General features: G+C 35.5%; 2 protein-coding genes across 2 annotated transcripts; one reads left to right on the top strand and one right to left on the bottom strand.

The window, feature by feature from the left end:
* The first annotated feature begins 1,454 nt into the window (after nucleotides 1–1,454).
* On the top strand, nucleotides 1,455–11,039 carry LOC138332104 (leucine-rich repeat-containing protein 47-like). Its single transcript, XM_069280066.1, has 5 exons — nucleotides 1,455–2,473; nucleotides 3,991–4,107; nucleotides 7,489–7,607; nucleotides 8,689–8,791; nucleotides 9,249–11,039. Exons 1-5 carry the CDS (start codon nucleotides 1,490–1,492, stop codon nucleotides 9,528–9,530), a joined length of 1,605 nt encoding a protein of 534 aa, XP_069136167.1. The 5' UTR covers nucleotides 1,455–1,489; the 3' UTR covers nucleotides 9,531–11,039.
* A 558-nt stretch (nucleotides 11,040–11,597) lies between these two features.
* Nucleotides 11,598–17,768, bottom strand: LOC138332105 (protein unc-93 homolog A-like). Its single transcript, XM_069280067.1, has 3 exons — nucleotides 16,849–17,768; nucleotides 14,128–14,407; nucleotides 11,598–13,728 (listed from the first exon to the last, which is right to left on the bottom strand). The coding sequence occupies exons 1-3, from the start codon at nucleotides 17,737–17,739 to the stop codon at nucleotides 13,490–13,492; spliced, it is 1,410 nt and encodes a 469-aa protein (XP_069136168.1). The 5' UTR covers nucleotides 17,740–17,768; the 3' UTR covers nucleotides 11,598–13,489.
* Between the last annotated feature and the right edge of the window lie 2,287 nt (nucleotides 17,769–20,055).

Genomic DNA, 20,055 nt, shown 5'->3' with positions numbered 1-20,055 from the left:
GTGTTTAATCGTGTATATATATGTCTAATTAACACAAAAAATAATACAAAATAATTTGTTTTGCTTTAGATACATGCGTAATCAGTACTTCATTCCATATAGGATATAGTGCCAAGGCATTTTTTCGGGATGCAATTAATTCTTTTTTCATATTTTTAACTTGAAGAAAAAATTAGAAGCTCAAACTTTTCCATGGTGGTAATGGTGTAAAGTAAGTAATTTTTGTAACTGAAGAAAAATACAAAATCGCCTGCTCTTGTTTTTGATAGTGAAAAAAGACCATTTGTCAGCGGTGGAGCATCTTTAATGAAAAACGAAAAAAGATTTTTTGTCCTACACTCTTGACTCGTGTTGCACACCTATGATGTAGGTAAAACCATGCACACATGTGAGCAGCCTTAGAAAGTAGCTCTGAACTGTTTACTTTTTAACTCTGAGGTCTATAAGTCTTATATAGTAATTCCAATTTGTATTATCATTAACAGTTTATGTAAGTTGGACAGAGGAGTTACAACCAGATGTAGATTGTATGTACATGTATACACATGTAGACACAGTTAGGGAGTATGTGTGTGTATATTCTACAGAGGCTGTGTGAATTCCACCAATCATAAGGCAAGCTTCCCATGACAGCATACTGCAGTAAAGGGAATGCAACATTTTGATTGGTCAAAAGGAATATTGTTCAACAAATAGGGATTTTATGAATGAAATGGTTTAAGAGGTCACCACTTGATGTCATTGTGGGGCAAGTCCTACACATTATGGTAAACCGAATAGCATTAATACACACGCTAGTCGCGTTGTATTAAAAAGTGGAACTCGCCGACACCGTTTGGTATTGGGCCACAGTATATGTAAGTATTTTTAAGGTCGACAGTATATGTAAGTATTTTTAAGGTCGAGATAAATGTGTTTTTTTCTATATGTAGCAAATGTTTTTAATATTCGTTGTTAGCGTTTCAGATATGGAACTGGTATTTTCAGAAACATGTATACATTGTATATTTAAATTTGTATATGTTTCTAGTATTTCCAACATTTAAATAACTAATTTTCTTTAAAAAAAAAATATATATAGACATATGAATTCATGTCCACAAGTACCTTAGTCTTCTAAACCTGCCTATATCATAAGTCTTTTTAAATAAAAAAAAGGTAAAAGAAGAGCCTAATAACATAGGCAGGTTTAATTTTAGCGGAATACAAGTACATTTGTACCTGTACGTACTGATTTACATTAGTACGTACATGTAGGAAGGCTGGAAGGGTGCGACAAAATGGCCATTGGTTAATTTTTTAATTGTAAGATTTATTCATGATACATATATATAAATATTTATATTAATGTTTCAGCACATATCCATTCATTTTCCTATTATCTAATAATATTCAAACAACAAAATATAATTCCGGATATTTTGTTAAATTCTATTTTAATTCTATAGTCTCATCGATCTCGATCAGAAAGACGCTTGTAAAAACTGCAATGGCTAACACATGGCCAGAAGTTCAGCAGGCGGCATCTGAAAAGCGTCGAGAACTCACTCTTCATGGCCAGGACATCAGTCAACGGATCAAAGAAAGTGGATTTGATGAATGCCTTTTCGATTTAACTTTGTTAAATTTTCTAGACATCTCTAAAACATGTCTTTCCGATGTCGGAAGTGGTATCGGTCGTTTGACAAATCTTACAGATTTGGTATTGCACAACAACAGTTTGACGTCTGTTCCAAAGGAAATCACCAACCTCACTTTATTGAAACTTTTAGATGTTTCAAACAACCAAATCACGTCTTTCCCTGGTGATATTTCTACGCTGACAAACCTGCAAACGCTAAATGTATCCATGAATAAGTTATCCGAGTTTCCAGCTGTTGGGTCCCTTGGTGCTTTACACATTTTCAACTTTTCACATAATCAGCTAGATGGACTCCCTGAAGGAGTGTTCTCCTCAAGTCTTGTACACTTGAGCAAGGTTGTAGGAAACGATAATGCTATCTCAGAGATTTCGGCAGATGTAGTGGATTTACCCCATTTAAACACATTCGACTTATCAAATAACAAACTGCTTGAGGTCCCCTCTGAGATGAGTGAATGTGCAAAACTGAAGGAACTAAATCTAAAAGGTAATAAATTCAAGGACAGAAGATTTGGTAAAATGGTCGATCAATGTGGTACCAAATCAGTCTTGGATTACTTAGCGACACAACTAAAGAAGGAACGAGAACAAGCAGGAAAGAAAGGGAAAGGGAAGAAAAAGAAAAGTGGAAAGAAGGAGCCTACAGAGGTGGAAGATATCATCAAGAACATGATAAACGTTTTACACTTCGCTGGTGCAGCTGAATCGGGGTGTACTATACAGTTGAAGCCAGCAGTTCTGTCTGTAAGACAGTACATTGTGTGCTGTATTGTCCGAGAACTCGACTTTCAGCAGTCTGTGAACATGTTTAAAAACTTCATTACTTTACAGGTATATGAATTAAAGCTTTTAATGAATAGTTTTTTTCATCCATTATAATCATGTTTTTAGCTCACCTAGCCCGAAGGGCGGGTGAGCTTATGTCATGGCGCGGTGTCCGTCGTCCATCCGTCTGTCCGTCTGTCAACATTTCGTTTAAATCGCTACTTGTTATAGAGTTCTGCATGGAATGTAACCATGCAAATTTGGCCAGAAACATCCTTGAGGGAAGGGGAACAGAGTTAGTAAATTTTGGCTCTAAACCCGGGGGCAGGAGGGGAAGGCCTAATATGGGAAATAGAGGTAAATCCTTTAAATCTAATAGTCATAGAGTTATGCATTGAATGTAACCAAATTTGGCCAGATATATCTTAGAAGGAAGGCACAGGAAGAGAGTTTGTATAAATTCTGGCTTTGACACCCCCCCCCCCCCCACCCCCCTGCATCCCCGGAGGGGGGGGGGGGGCAATAAGGAAAATAGAGGTAATCGGTAATCTTTTAAATCACTGCTTGTCATAGAATTCAGCCCCGAGGCCAGGAGGGGCGGAGCGCGGCTTAATAGGGGAAATCAAGATAAATCCTTTAAATCGCTACTTGTCAAAGAGTTCTGCATGGAATGTAACCAAATTTGGCCAGAAATATCTTTGGAGGAAGGGGAACATAGCTTGTATACATTTCAGCTCTGACCCCCCGGAAATAATGCGGAAATAGAAGTAAATTCTTTCAATTGCTACTAATCATAGAGTTCTGCATAGAATTTAACCAGAGTTTATATAAATTTTGACCCCCTGGAGTGGAAATTAGAGGTAAATCGTTAAATTCCTTCATAAAAAAACCAATGATCCTGTATTCAGAACATTACTTGGCATTACGATAACTAGGTGAGTGATACAGGCCTTCTGGGCCTCTTGTTAAAATTTCAAATTCTGATACTTAGATTACTAGAATAACCATTCCAGCACAAGATTGATATTAGAATTTCACAGAAGGTTTTTGGCAAATGATAATTATAAAATTATGACCTATAAATATCTTATTAAGTGTTAATCATGCCCATTTTCTTCAAAGGTGGAGCAGGATGTAAGTTGGCCCCCTGTACAGTAATTAGAGCCCCTCCACCTATAAGCGCCCCTCCCCATTTCTGGAGAAGAGTTGAAATTGTATAAATGCCCTCATTCCATAGATTTAACAATGTTTTACAACATGCGATGCCTCTGACATCAGCATTGCAACAGATTAAGGTATCATGAGTACAGATTAATTTAAAATATGACTAACTTTTACATTTACATTTTCTTACATGTTGGTTCAACAATAAGCCCCCCCCCACCCCCACTTTTTTTTACAATTATATAAGTGCCCTGGGCACTACATATGGCTAATACAGTGTTACAATTTGGTACATGTACTTGAATCCTGTAAGATTGATAGCTCATGTAATGTTTTAAGTGTTCAGGAGGCGTACAATCACAATATCAGTTAAATGATTATGTTACATGTGACAATATTTTTCCAATTAATGATTTTAGACAAAACTTCACGACGGAGTGTGTCAGAAGCGACAGGCTGCCACTATTGCTACACATGATCTAAAAAGTGTCAAGCGACCCCTCACCTACGAAGCTATGTTCCCACATGAGTTGAAGGTTTGCAATTTTAATACATTTTTATTGAACTTCATAAGATGCATATGTACCACCATGTTTTCTCTCATACCTACACATGTAATACTGGCAGGTCTCTCATACCTACACATGTAATACTGGCAGGTCTCTCATACCTACACATGTAATACTGGCAGGTCTCTCATACCTACACATGTAATACTGGCAGGTCTCTCATACCTACACATGTAATACTGGCAGGTCTCTCATACCTACACATGTAATACTGGCAGGTCTCTCATACCTACACATGTAATACTGGCAGGTCTCTCATACCTACACATGTAATACTGGCAGGTCTCTCATACCTACACATGTAATACTGGCAGGTCTCTCATACCTACACATGTAATACTGGCAGGTCTCTCATACCTACACATGTAATACTGGCAGGTCTCTCATACCTACACATGTAATACTGGCAGGTCTCTCTCATACCTACACATGTAATACTGGCAGGTCTCTCATACCTACACATGTAATACTGGCAGGTCTCTCATACCTACACATGTAATACTGGCAGGTCTCTCATACCTACACATGTAATACTGGCAGGTCTCTCATACCTACACATGTAATACTGGCAGGTCTCTCTCATACCTACACATGTAATACTGGCAGGTCTCTCATACCTACACACATGTAATACTGGCAGGTCTCTCATACCTACACATGTAATACTGGCAGGTCTCTCATACCTACACATGTAATACTGGCAGGTCTCTCATACCTACACATGTAATACTGGCAGGTCTCTCATACCTACACATGTAATACTGGCAGGTCTCTCATACCTACACATGTAATACTGGCAGGTCTCTCATACCTACACATGTAATACTGGCAGGTCTCTCATACCTACACATGTATACTGGCGGTCTCTCATACCTACACATGTAATACTGGCAGGTCTCTCATACCTACACATGTAATACTGGCAGGTCTCTCATACCTACACATGTAATACTGGCAGGTCTCTCATACCTACACATGTAATACTGGCAGGTCTCTCATACCTACACATGTAATACTGGCAGGTCTCTCATACCTACACATGTAATACTGGCAGGTCTCTCATACCTACACATGTAATACTGGCAGGTCTCTCATACCTACACATGTAATACTGGCAGGTCTCTCATACCTACACATGTAATACTGGCAGGTCTCTCATACCTACACATGTAATACTGGCAGGTCTCTCATACCTACACATGTAATACTGGCAGGTCTCTCATACCTACACATGTAATACTGGCAGGTCTCTCATACCTACATGTAATACTGGGGTCTCATACACACACATGTAATACTGGCAGGTCTCTCATACCTACACATGTAATACTGGCAGGTCTCTCATACCTACACATGTAATACTGGCAGGTCTCTCATACCTACACATGTAATACTGGCAGGTCTCTCATACCTACACATGTAATACTGGCAGGTCTCTCATACCTACACATGTAATACTGGCAGGTCTCTCATACCTACACATGTAATACTGGCAGGTCTCTCATACCTACACATGTAATACTGGCAGGTCTCTCATACCTACACATGTAATACTGGCAGGTCTCTCATACCTACACATGTATACTGGCAGGTCTCTCAATACACATGTACACTGGCAGTGTTCATGCTGAACAGGGCCCGACATTAACTTTTTTAATTTAATGAAAAATGATAAAATTTCTCTATTTTTTATGATTAATTTATCATTCCTTTTAATTTTCTTAATTTTTGTGTTTTCTATATATTGAAGAATTAATGATGTCTGTAGTAATTATAGCAACATTAAAGTTTATAAAAAAAAATGTCCTGTTCAGATAAGTTGTTCCTACTGACCAGTTGGCCAAGTGATAATCATCAGAACCTTCCAGACCTAATAACTTCCCTGACACTACCAATCTGCATTGATTTTGTCGACACGGTATCGGTGATTATTTACGAGATGAACAGGTGTCTTAGATAATAATATTCTACAAGCAAAAACTGTGAAATTACCGGTAGTAAAAGATTGATTAATGAGCAGACTAGGTTGTGTATAGCCGGCATGGTGAACAGAACTTATAAATTTCTTAATTTTCAGTCAAAAGCTGGTCATGCATGATTAATCTTGCACATAATGATAAATTTTTGATTTCCACCATTGCCATACAGTTGCTTTGTTATCAATCTCTGCCATGGTTTCTGTCAAATTTTATTATGACTGTGTCATCAAAGCGCTTGAATTATCACATCGTGTATGTACTACATGGGTGTACAAACATCTGTTTGACCATGACTAATTATACCAATAATTCTGTGTAGACAGCTCTTGTTGCATGACCCCTAATTTTATCTTAAATGACTGGGATATAAACTCCACATCAGCCCAAACAAGTATCAATGGCACTAAAATATCCATCTGCACAGTTGGGCAAGTCACAAACGTAACTGATCTGCCCAACAGGAGGTCTGACCTGCCCTGGGCAGTCGGGCAATCCAATGGTTAATGTCGAGCCCTGTTGAAGCTGTATTGCATGGCTTCCTATACAATAAAGCCTCGTGACGTCACAGCGTCAACAAAATTACTATTTGGATTTTTTTAATACAATTTTAACAAGTTTTTTTTCTTCAGAAACTAGACTGGTTTTATTTTTAAAGATACAAACGGGATCGCCGTTGACAGTTTTAATGTATGGAGAATTGACTTGCAGTCGTGTTTTTTTTTTTTTTTAATTTTCTAATTTATTTCAAAATTGTGGAAAATGATAGTAGTAAAATTGTAATAAAACATCGAGGTATGAGAGAATTATACTCTTTCGTACGTTGATATGAAATATAGGGATATTCTACCCTAGGGATCACAAAAGGTTGTAAAACTCAAGGCAAGTCTCAGGTTTTACACCATTTTGTGACCTATCCTTCATATCCACATAAGAAAAAGTCTTATAACCTTTTCTATGAATATGTGTCAATAATGTCTTGAGGATCTCTCATCTGGTTGTCTATGATCATAGAAATAATAATCAGTAAGACAGATATTGATTCTATCACTTAGTTTGTATGAATTTTCGGCATCCATGTCCATTTTTACACCCACACCTGGAAATGTGGGATACATAATAATTATATTGACAGATTGACATCTGTTCTGTCCCAATTTCATATAGACCTTAGCATTTCTGTTGTATCATTCAAATTCTGATCAATCAAAGTTATTTCCTTTTGTTGCTGACAGAGTGAAATGAAGGGAAATAACTCATAGATCAGAATGTGTTGTATAAATATTTCTAGGTTTATGAGATTGCTTCAAATAATTATTTTTCTTTAGAATTATTAATGTATGTATCTAAGGACATTATTTTGTGTTGTTAGATTGTGCCCCTGTTTAAGAAAAAGGAGGTGACAGGAGAGAAGCTTGTGGCCGACCTTCGTAAGGAGGCCGAGGATTACAGGAGAGAGAAGAAACGGAATACTCTGTCTGGCATTCATCAGTAAGTCAGCAATAAATATTTAATCTAATATACCTCAAATCTTAAAACATCCTCCACCGCTGACAAATGGTATTTTTTCACTATCAAAAACAGGAGCAGACGATTTAGTATTTTTCTTCTTCAGTTACAAAAGTTACTTACTTTACACCATTACCACCATTGAAAAGTTTGAGCTTCTAATTTTACTTCAAGTTAAAAATATGACAAATAATTAATTGCATCCCGAAAAAATCTGTGTCACTATATCCTAATATGGAACGAAGTACTGATTGCGCATGCACCAAAGGCGAAATAAATTATTTTATATTATTTTTTTGTGTTAATTAGACATATATATACACGATCAAACACCAATTATTGTTCAACTGAGAAATATCATTTATGCTCTGTCGGAGGTGGAGCATCTTTAAAACATCCACTAGCTTTCCAAAACAAAAATTAAAGTTTCTTAAATATAATTATAACATCTTTGAAGTTATATCCATGGCCTAAGATGAGGGAATACTTTGTCTTACTCTTCAAATTTCAAATTTTATGGATCTATATGGATGAGGGTAGATAATTCATATTTTGTCAAGATGAAGATACAAGTAGAAGGGGAGATAATTCATACTTTCACAAGATTAATTCTCTTTATTTGCAATAATTTATTGAAAGACCATTATATGGTTGCCATTCAAAATTAAACTAATCGCCTTGTCAATTTAACTATTCCTGATTGTAAGATTTTTTGTTGTGTTAATAATTTTAAAAAAAATCCAGGTGTGCAATACAGAACCCCTGGGCCTCTTAAGCTTGTTGATGACTATTTTGCTAGTGATCAGAATTTGCATGTTTCAGTGAAATAGCGAGTATAATGAAAATATTCCACCAGCCAAATCTAATGGCTTTGTATGAGCTATGTATATGGTGTTAATTTCTTCCTTTTGATTTTAGTTGTAAATTTACTTGTAATAACCTCAAAACTTTGCAATAAAAATTTTTTTATCAATGAATATTAGAGAATCAGCAAATTTTAGAAATTTCAGAACAAAAAATACAGATTGATACGTTTGTGTTTAATATGTTTGGTATTTTTCAGGTATTTGGATTTATTGAAGGATAAAGTGCAGTATCCATGCCTGTTAGACGGAGATGGGGAGGTGATCTCATTTCCACCTATAACTAACAGCGAGAAGACCAAGGTAAACATCTCTGTACTTTTGTCATTGAATTCTGAATAATTTTTCATTAATACATGTAGAATCATTAAATAATGCTCATTTCATGTGAGATCATGATACAAGTCTTTAATAGAAGTCTTTATTTTTGAAGGCAAAAAGTTAAAAAAAAAAACCATCAAGACAATTTTAGTGAAATCTTATTTGCAAAGAATACAAACTCTAATCAGACGCTTTTTAATCTTTAAAACACTTTTAATCACATAAGTACAATTTTTTACATTGTGAAGGACTTTAAAGTCAACTCTGAAACAAAAACTCCAACCAAGACATATTTTATTCACATCAATCTATATCTTTCTTTGTTAATGGTGCTTGAAATACTGATAATTTGTTCATATATTGAAAATAAAAAAAAAAAAATAAAAAAATGATCTCAACTGAATGAAATTAAACAAACTAGAATTTTCTCTTTGTGTAGATCTCCAAGGAGACAACAGAGTTGTTTATTGAGGTGACCAGCTCCACAAGTTTGGACGTGTGTAAGAAGGCAATGGACGAGCTGTTACTGAAGATGCTGGAGATGGGATGTGGGTCTAGTAAAGGGGATGAGGCTAGTGCTGGGCCTGACAGTTCTCCCCAACGGCTAGTGGTTGAACAGGTCCGCGTGTTGGACTTTGATACAACCATGAAAGTTGTATACCCATCGCGTACAGACCTTCCATTTGATTCTGTTGATGTGATAAGGAGTTACGATGACTGATATCTAAAACATGTTGTCAGTGGAATATTTCTATCACATTCATCAAAACTTAATGCATGGAATTAAAAACTTGTGGTAAGAAATCTGATGATTACAAACATTAAAATAATGAGAAGAAATTTTGGATTGTAATCAATTAGATATTGTCTTGCTGTTCAGTATTGTTTGCTTATCAACACTTGGTTAGTGTTTAAAGTGCTGGACTAGTCTTACAATCCTGGCAATTAGGAGAACTCTCTCAAAGATATATGGACATAGGTGGTTCGTAGGTCATCTGTCGAAGGTTCAGGATGACCTATAGTCATCATGCTTCGTCCGTTGTCGTCCACCGTGTGCTTTCCATAAACTTTTCTTTCAAACAACTTCTTCTCAATAATCATAAGGCCCAGGGTACTCATATTTGGCCTGCAGCATGCTGGGATGAAGGGCTAACAAGTTTAATCAAATAAATGACCTTGACCATCATTCAAGGTAACGGGGGGTCAAAAAGACTAAAATCTTTAAATGATTTCTTCTCAAAAACCAAAAGGCCTAGGGTAATCATATTGGACCTGTAGCAAGCTGGGATAAAGTGCTACCAAGCTTGTTCAAATTAATGACCTTAGCCTTCATTCAAGGTCACAGGGGTCAAAAAGGCTAAAATCTTTAAACAACTTCTTCTCAATTACCAAAAGGCCCAGGGTACAGTACTACTCTTATTGGGCCATTGGCATGCTGGGATGAAGGGCTACCAAATTGTTCAAATGAATAACATTGACCTTTCTTCAATGTCACAGGAGTCAAAAATGCTACAATGCTACATCTTATTGTGTATTTCATTTCTCCTATATATTGTATCAACAGTCAGATGACCGTTAAGGCCTTGGGGCCTCTTGTTTGTTGTCACATGTATATCTGCTCATAATAAAGACATGGCAATGGAGTGGAAAATGATGCATTAATGGATGAGTCTAATATTTTCATATTTAATCACTTGTAGGAAAGTCATCTTTTTAATTCAATAACAAACGATGAACAATGCTCCAAAGATAAAATTTTACTATGTCTGATATTTTCAAAATATTTGAGTAACAACTGTTAGATATCAACATTTATTACTTTTGATGCATTGTTTTGTAGAGTTAATTGTGAAATAATTTGATTTCTATTGCAGAAAGGAAAAGGAATATTTGCACAAACTCCTAATAATTTTATTTTCCATTGGCTTAAAAACTTACTTTTGATATAATTGCTTCTAAAAGGCAATGGCATAATTTATTATTTCATTGAAAAAAAGTGTCCCAAAATGAATTCAGAATTCTGAAAATTATCTTGAGTAAATTGAATTATAAATAAGGATTAATATAAAAATATTTTTTATGTTAAGTTGATATAACACAAAAATCTGAGTTTGCTCTCATCAGATATAACAGTGAACACAAAAACCTTAGTTTTCTCTCATCAGATATAACACAAAACTTCTTAGTTTACTGTCATCAACCATTTCGCCGTCTACATTGGTATTTAGAGTATACCGTCTACATTGGTATTTAGAGTATACCCAGATTTTTGTGTTGTATCTCTATAGCAGAAAATCTATTCAAGTTAACCTTTAATAAGTCATACTTATTGAGAACTGAAGACTAAATACTGAGGATTTTCAAATACGCTCCAAAAACTTAGAAACCTTTTCTTTATATAATCAACATCATGGGAAGTAATTATATAGATATAATTAACAATGCATTTCTATCAAAACGAGAACACCATCATGTACTCTATTTGGGCTCATTTTTATCAATATTTCTGAATTTTAAGGAATCCCTTAACTTCAAATTCCCCATAGGAAAGCATTACAGAATTTTAGGAAAGCTTCCTGAGCTAAGAGTTATTCCTTGATTTTTGTAATGCTTTTCTGTGATGAAATTTAGGAAATTCCTTAAAGTTAAGGAATGTTTATGAAACTGAGCCTTAAGTAAGTAGGAAGTTTTCTTCAAACATGTTGTATGTGTAGGTATTTTATTTTGATACAAAATGTAAAAGATAAGAATAAAGCAATGTGCCTAGAAAAACCACATTTGGGAACTATTTGGAACATTAGAATTTCTTTTATTTGATATACACATTTCGAATTACATGTAGGTCCAACCTATCTACTGCTGCTAAACTGTAAAACTGAATTAATGTTTACAAAGTCTCTTCCATTAAACTTTTTAAACTACCTCTGGATTCTAGTTTTGTTTAAGGGAATCACTCTTACAAGTGGCAGAAAGAAATTCCTACCATAGGCGTAATGTACAAATAATATTCTGATGGAATAATATGGCAGATATTTTAAAGATGCTCCACCGCCAACAGAGCATTAGGGATATTCATCATTTGAACATTAATTGGTGTTTAATCGTGTATATTTGTGTCTAATTAACAAAAAAAAAAAATATTAAATAATTTATTTTGCATTTGATGCATGCGCTATCATTACTTCATTCCATATAGGACATAGTGCCACAGATTTTTTTCGGGATGCAATTAATAATATTTTCAACTTGAAGTAAAATTAGAAGCTTAAACTTTTTAATGGTGATATTTGTGTAAAGTAAGTAACTTTTGTAACTGAAAAAAAATGCTAAATCGTCTGCTCCAATTTTTGATAGTGAAAAGGTACCATGTCAGTGGTAGAGCATTTTTAATGGAATATTATAGCAGATATTTTGATGGAATAATTATAATCATTTGAGGTTGTTACATGAAATAAGTGCTAATACATGCTATACCCATCATGTCCACTATACAATATGCTGTTTCTGTATGTTGTTGATTTATTTTGTATGTTCCTGATGTATTCTATCCACTAATCTGTTTACTTAGAAACCAAAATGTTAAGTATTTTTTGGAAAGGATTTTATGATTTCTTTTGTGAATTAAGATTATTAATTGGTGCATTAATTGTCATATTTATTTTATGTGTTCATGAAAATGCAATTGGCATCATAGCTTAATAAATATTTTCAAAATAGATAATAAAATATCATGTTCGTTGTGTTAATAAGATAACTGTGTGCCTAAAACTCAAAGGTAGACGGAACAAGGAGAAATATGAATGAGATTTCATGGATACATCTGTATGGAAACCTGTGGAGAGAACCAAGGGCTCCACAAGAATGAGCATTCTCTGATTCATTGCTAAAAAAAACAATTACAACTGTGCTAAACAGTTAACTTTGAGTTTAGTTTGACTTCTACTTGTTTGTTTTACTGAACATATGTATACTATCCAAGAAGGACTAGACACCTATTTATTTCATATCACATTCATTTAGTGTACAGTCCAGAATTACAAGTACAGTCAAAGGACTCGTCACCTCTACTTCTCACTTTCAGTAAGAGTGAAACAACAGCAAAAGTAATCTAAAAGTTAAAATGTCATGACCACAATTAATACATCTCAGATTCTTCAATACTCCATGAGTAAAGATGATACGAGAAAATCGACGAGAATTATCTTTATACATATATAGTCTATGTAGTAGTCTCATTATACCGGGGACAAGTGTCATCAACATTCCTAAAGTTTGAAGAATTCATTAACTTAACATTATCCATAGGAAAACATTACAGAAGTTAACTTCTGTAATACTTTCAGGTTAAGGAAATCTTTAAAGTTCGGGAACGTTTTCATCTAGATGTCTTATGAATGAATTAATCATTAAGAATGTGTTTGATTTCATCTGAATGTCTTAAGGTCTTCATTATTTTATTCCCAGTTTACATCCAGGATTTCCATATGGATATCGGAAGATGTGAAAATAATTTTGAAAATGTTAGATTTTATCTGAATGTGGTGAGATGTGTCCACAATATGCTGAGAAGCCTTTGGTGCAAGTTTGTCTTCTTCAGCATGCACAAGATTTCAGTTGGATACCATGGGATATAGGTTTATCTTCGGTACCCCCAGATTTCATCTGACACTCTTAATATACTCAGTATGCTGGTGATTTCATTTGGATGTCATTGCTGCTGTCCTGTCTGCGCAGCCGTATCTCGACCACAGCTACCAGTACCATGGACAACGTCACGAAAGCGGCAGCGTTGTACAGCTTGATGTACTCACATAGATGTATGCTGTAAAGGTAAGCTATGGTGAAACCCATTGCCTGGAACAGTCTGAGGTTAGCGAAGGCAGGCTCCTGTCTATCTTTGAAGGCGACACCCACCAGAGCTAAGAAAAGAGATTCAGTATAGCTTTTGCTATTCAAACATTTTATAAAACTACAACAATAACAGCATGAAAAAGCAAAACGAAAAATAAAAGTTTTTGAAAAGTGACTCGACATAAATCAATAAAAAAAAAATAAAGAAAAAGTGGTTTGCTTTTTCTTACTGCGTCTTCTGTTTCATTAATGTTATATGAAATTAGTATCTCGTAAAGAATCTGAACTTGTTATTACAACTCATAGCTGTCAAGGGTATGTAGAACTCAGCATGTCGGCTATTTCAATAATTTTGACGCAACAGCATCTTGTTTGAGACTGTCAATTTTCACTTTTATTATTTTATTATCGGGATAAAGTAATGGTTGTGGAATATACTCTTTAAAATGACAAATATTGGAACTCACTTGCACTTTGAGTTTGCCAAATAGAATCTGCCAGTCCCCATAAACCAGGAAACACGAAAAACAAGAGTAAGTGCTTGACAGAAGGATTTTCGGGAACTTCCCAGAATCTGAGTCCAGCCAGTACGCCAAGGTTCAGCAGGAGGGCGAACAGCAACAGAGAACCCCGGCCCACGTATTTGGCTAAGATTCCACTGAGAGGTGAGCCCAACGTATTGAACACTCCGAAACAGATCATGGTGTAGCCCACCCACTCAACTCCCAGGCGACACGCGACAAATGACTGAAAGACAGAGAGGAATTAGGGTTCACCTGTGTATAGAAGAACCTTGTAAGGTACGCTTTATGACAGAGTACCAAGAAAACGTGGTATCCGGAAACACCATATTCATAGTTTTGTCGTTTACTGCTAAAATTAAATTTCGTCCGTGGATATATATCGCGGATTAATTCAGTAAAATTTTGATTTCATAACCTTTATAAGTCGGAACATATGACAAGTATTTGATTGCTTTACGGTTGTTAAGTGATTTTAAAATACTGGTCATGTCAGATTTTGTTCCATAAACCATTATACAATGTGTTCTTTCTGCCTGTTTTTGTCAGATATATTTTGTTACTGTATGTTCTAGATGTGTTCTATCAGGGTAATCTGTTTCATTAGTTATCAAAATGTTAAGGTTTTTTTTTGTTTTGTTTTTTTTTTCAAAAGGATTTATGATTTCATTTGTGAATTAATATAACAACATTGTGTTAATCAAAATGCAATCGTCATCGAAGATGTGTGGATATGTATCATGGATTAGTCCAGTAAACATTTTGATTTCATAACATTTGTAAGTCAGAACATGCATGTGATCATTTAATGAAAATAAGATTCTTTGGAACCACAGTGGCGGGATCAAATCCAATGCTTGAAAACTTTATATATTTATCAATTTAGTCAATTTACCGACTTATCCAGTCATCTGCTTGAAACGATCTCAAGAACATGGATGGAGTTACATAAACTAAAACAGCTTCACTCAGGATATCATGCTCTAGACCACCTTTTTTTCGCGGATACTACATTTCGCGATTTCACCGTAAAATAACGAGTTAGCAAAGAAAACCTTTTCCACCTAAAACACTCATCATTAATCTTCATTTCAACTATGATACGTCTGTTCTGTCATTTGGTCGATGGGATACCTGTAGCACATTTTTCAAATTACTTTTTGTCCATGGTCCGTCGTCCGTCCTTTCGTTCGTCCGTCTGTCCATCCTTCCGTCCGTTAACAATTTTTGTTATTGCGATTCCTCAGAAAGTGCTGAAGAGATATTTCTCAAATTTCATATACAATTATTCCCGTAGGGCTCTAGTTACGCATATTGTATTTTGGGGACTGATCGGTCAACAAGACGGCCGCAAGGCAGCCATCTTGGATTTATGTTGTTAGAGATTGTTATCCTTATCTCTCAGAAATTTTATGAGGGATCGCTCTCAAATTTTTTGTGTAGGTTCCCTTCAGTCCCTTGTTGTGCATGTTGTATTTTTGGACTAATCGGTGAACAAGATGACCGCCAGGCAGCCATCTTGAAATTTGATATTTAAAGTTTGTTACCGCTATTTCTCAGAAAGTACTGATGATATCATTCTCAAATTGCACATGCAGGTTCTCTAGGGTCTTAGTTGAGCATATTGTATTTTGGGATCGATCGGTGACAGGATGCATCTTGGATTTTGATAATTGAAGTTTGTTACCGCTATTTCTCATAAAGTAATGAAGGGATCTATATCATATTGCATGTGCAGGTTTCCCTAGGGGTCTAATTGTGCGTATTACATATTGGGATCGATAGGTGAACAAGATGGCCGACAGGACGCCATCTTGGATTTTGATAATAAAGGTTTGTTACCGCTATTTCTCATAAAGTACTGAAGAGATCTGTATCATATTGCATGTGCAGGTTTCACTATGTCCTAAGCTTTGCATATTGCATTTTCGGACCAATCGGTGAACAAGATGGCCGACAGGATGCCATCTTGGATTTTGGTAACTGAAGTTAGTTGCCGCTATTTCTCCGAAAGAACTGAACGGATCTGTGTCAAATTGCATGTGCAGGTTTCCCAAGCATTTTAGACCGATCTGTCATGAAGATAACGGGCAGGCCGCCATCTTGGATTTTAATTATTGAAAATTGTTTCCACTATTTCTCAGAACCTATTGAAACGATCTGTCTGAAATTTCACATACAGGTTCCCCTAGGACCTTAGTTGTGCATATTTTGGGACCGATCGGTCAACAAGATGGCCGACAGGTAGCTATCCCAGTGTTGTGATAATTATTTGTTACTGCTATATATCACAGAAAGTACTGAAAGGATATTTTTTTTCAAATTTTACATGTAGGATATAGTAAAAGTTTGAGTGAAAATCCATCTTTCCATTGTCAGACATAGACCTTTCTTTGGTGGACGCCAATATCCCTCAGGGATCTCTTGTCACTCCTGTCTGGAGCTCAGTAAATGACTGCTTTGCCACATGTATAATTTGACGGACAATGACGACTATTTCACAGTTCTCAAACCATAAGTACAATAACAAATGGTTTCAACTCCGTATTGCATGTACAATAAATATGTTTTCATGGTGCATACTTATAGATGATAAGTTATTGAAGTAATTGTAAGCGTTAAAAGTTAGTAGATAAACAATATAACAACCATTGAGGGTTTTGTTACCTTTGTGTACTCGGCATACATGATGACCTGCTCTAGCCCCGTGTACAGACTGAAAGGTACCAACAGTGCCATGTTGATGTCAGTGCCGAGTAGTTTCACAGTCGACAGCAGTAACTTCCCAACACTCTCCTGGTCTATTTTCTTCTTCAGTGGTTTCAGTAGAAACACCGTGATAAGCAGACCAATGAGGGTCAGTCCCATGTAGATACTGATGAGGATGTATATGATAGTAGTCTCTGGTAAGGCGGGTATGGACATGCTTTCTGGACACTCCTCAGCTCCACACACTAGAGTTGTGTTGGGTAATGGAGGAGGCTTGTGGCCGTACTGGAGTACAGCGGACGAAATGAGATTCCCCCAGATTTGAGTACTCTGAAACGCCATGCAAAATATTCCAAAGAATCTGCTAAGTATACTATCGAAGGACTCTCCTGTAATTTCGGAAAACTCCATAGCTATGTTTGCAACATAAATGCCCTGAGCAGTCCACATAATCCCGGTAGATAGGCCCTCTATCGCCGCGGCCGGGATCAAAATGTAGTTTTTAGGGTAGTAATTTCCACCTATGAAAACACACAGGCTTAGCCATGATATTATCAGAGCCCCTTTGGGGCCGATGAAGTTTAATATAGCAGGTGCGAGTAAGCATGATACAAGTCCACCACCAGTCAAAGCAGCTAACGAGTAAGTACCCACTCCCGGGTTTAAACTACTCTCGAGGTTCTGGAGTCCCGAGTACGCTGTGAAGGTAAATATCCACACAATACTTATAACAGCCAACACCTTGTAACATTCCCTCTTAGATGTAATCTTCTCTTCTTCGTCCAGATCCACAAGGCCTTCTTTGTCACTCGTCGTCATCGTCATTCGGTCGAGATTGACATCACTCATGGTAACGATTTATTTCGTAATAAAGTCCATGTAGAATGATTGTATACAGATTTATAAAACTATGACCAGTGGTCATTGATTGGTCATCTGAAAACAATACGGACATCAGCTGATATGACCGATAACATTCTCGGCCATATGTAAACACACCAATCATAATAACAATATGTACCGTATCAACTCTTATTTTTGTCTTTCTATAGCAGCCTAATTATTATATTTGTTATATTAATAATATTTCAAGCTATGGTTGAACCTTTACATCGTGTTTCGACCACATGAAGAAGTATCATCAGTCGAGTCCTATATGTGAAGATTGATTTTGATATGTTTATGTATGCTAATACATTATATGGCAATAGTTTTTTTTTAATCTTTTCAACTTTGAGAAAAAAAGTCGTTTTAATATATATCAATTTGTAAATGTTATTGATTGTACAGACAGCTTTCCTATGATTTTCTAATTGAACATAACAATAGGTTGATAGTGGTCAACGGGTACATAAAACCTCCTGATAACCTGGACAACATGACAATGACCACTCAGCGCGTGTTTGATGTGACAGGACGACAGATAGTATCGGTCTAGATAACGAGTCCATTGGACACTTGTTAAAAAATCACACCCCATTATGTAAGGTTTTTCTAGAGTGATTTCTAACTAATACTGTTAAACAGCAAAATATTCTAGTAGTAATACACACATACATGTAAATGTATTCTAATTACGTATTTTGAATGCTGGTTTTTACTTAACCTTGATATACCGTAGTTGTTGACTAAATCTGAATGACGAGGGAAAAACTCTAGAAAATCGAAACATGTAATGTTCAATGTCGGGAAGCAGGGTTTATTTCAATTTTGAATGTCGAATGTTGTATCCCGAGTTGAAAAACATAAGTGTGGAATATCGAAAGGAAGTTGTTCAATATGTAGGAATAATTCATAATAAGATTTCTTACTATATATTGATAATTGCTCTTTATAATAATGCATGTACCAAAATGTATCGTACAACAAAATTACATGTTATATTTATGTTTTATTTTATTTAACAAGAATAATTTAGAACCATATACATGCATTTGCATATTACAGAGTTATCTGCACTTGCGGGTATGTACTAATTGTGACGTCATTTTTTACGAGCGTATCGTCATACTTTTCGGAGAAAACGATGTGAATTGAACTCACAAAATAATGACGTCATAATGTATACCAAGGGAGCTAACTCTATAATATGCAATGACGTAATAAATGCTTTCCTTGACCAAGCATTACTTTGATGGAAACCAAACAGAAGTATATCCAAGAATTTAAACTATAACACGTGACGTCGGGCACAATGTTCGGTCACTTATATTTGAACAAAAACGTAATTTTTATTCTGAATAGATAACATAATTTCTAATATAAAGTCATTTTTCAACGTCGTGAACTTGCGTGACAGAACAGGCAATCTAAAAATTTCATTTTGTGTCATTTTTGCAAGTCAAAAGTTTTGTTCGATATAAAAGTAGAACGACGTCGCTGTCTATATTTTTTGACATCTTATTAAGGTAGAAGAATTATGTATTTTTTTATGTAAATTACATGTTATATTTTTGTTTTATTTATTAATTTATTTAACAAGAATAACTTAGAACCATATACATGCATTTGCATATTACAGAGTTATCTGCACTTGCGGGTATGTACTATTTGTGACGTCATTTTTTACGAGCGTATCGTCATACTTTTCGGAGAAAACGATGTGAATTGAACTCACAAAATAATGACGTCATAATGTATACCAAGGGAGCTAACTCTATAATATGCAATGACGTAATAAATGCTCTCCTTGATCAAGCATTACTTTGACGGAAACCAAACAGAAGTATATCCAAGATTTTAAACTATAACACGTGACGTCGCACACAATGTTCGGTCACTTTTATGTGACGTCATTGAATGTAAAAGACGTCATTATTCTATATCATGACGAGGGCAATTGACGTCATTTCCGACATTCGGCAAACCTGCAAGACAAAGAAAAAACGCAATTTTTCTAATACTTTTATGAATTTCCAATAGAGATTTTGCACACGTATATTTGAACAAAAACGTAATTTTTGTTCTGAATAGAAAACATAATTCCTAATATAAAGTCATTTTTCAACGTCGTGAACTTGCGTGACAGAACAGGCAATCTAAAAATTTCATTTTGTGTCATTTTTGCAAGACAAAAGTTTTGTTCGATATAAAAGTAGAACGACGTCGCTGTCTATATTTTTTGACATGTTATTAAGGTAGAAGAATAATGTATTTTTTTAATAA

Source organism: Argopecten irradians, chromosome 9 (genome assembly GCF_041381155.1).
Source record: "Argopecten irradians isolate NY chromosome 9, Ai_NY, whole genome shotgun sequence".
Taxonomy (NCBI): Eukaryota; Metazoa; Mollusca; class Bivalvia; order Pectinida; family Pectinidae; genus Argopecten; species Argopecten irradians.
Note: the sequence above shows the minus strand (reverse complement) of the source record. Positions and strands in the feature narration are given on the sequence as shown.

Excerpts from the sequence above, each read along its gene's own strand:
- LOC138332104 (XM_069280066.1), top strand. The coding sequence starts at position 1,490 with ATGGCTAACACATGGCCAGAAGTTCAGCAGGCGGCATCTGAAAAGCGT. Across the intron at positions 7,608-8,688 it reads ACTCTGTCTGGCATTCATCA|GTATTTGGATTTATTGAAGG; the intron begins GTAAGTCAGCAA and ends GGTATTTTTCAG. Across the intron at positions 8,792-9,248 it reads CTAACAGCGAGAAGACCAAG|ATCTCCAAGGAGACAACAGA; the intron begins GTAAACATCTCT and ends CTCTTTGTGTAG.
- LOC138332105 (XM_069280067.1), bottom strand. The coding sequence starts at position 17,739 with ATGAGTGATGTCAATCTCGACCGAATGACGATGACGACGAGTGACAAA. Across the intron at positions 14,408-16,848 it reads TGTATGCCGAGTACACAAAG|TCATTTGTCGCGTGTCGCCT; the intron begins GTAACAAAACCC and ends TCTGTCTTTCAG. Across the intron at positions 13,729-14,127 it reads TTGGCAAACTCAAAGTGCAA|CTCTGGTGGGTGTCGCCTTC; the intron begins GTGAGTTCCAAT and ends CTCTTTTCTTAG.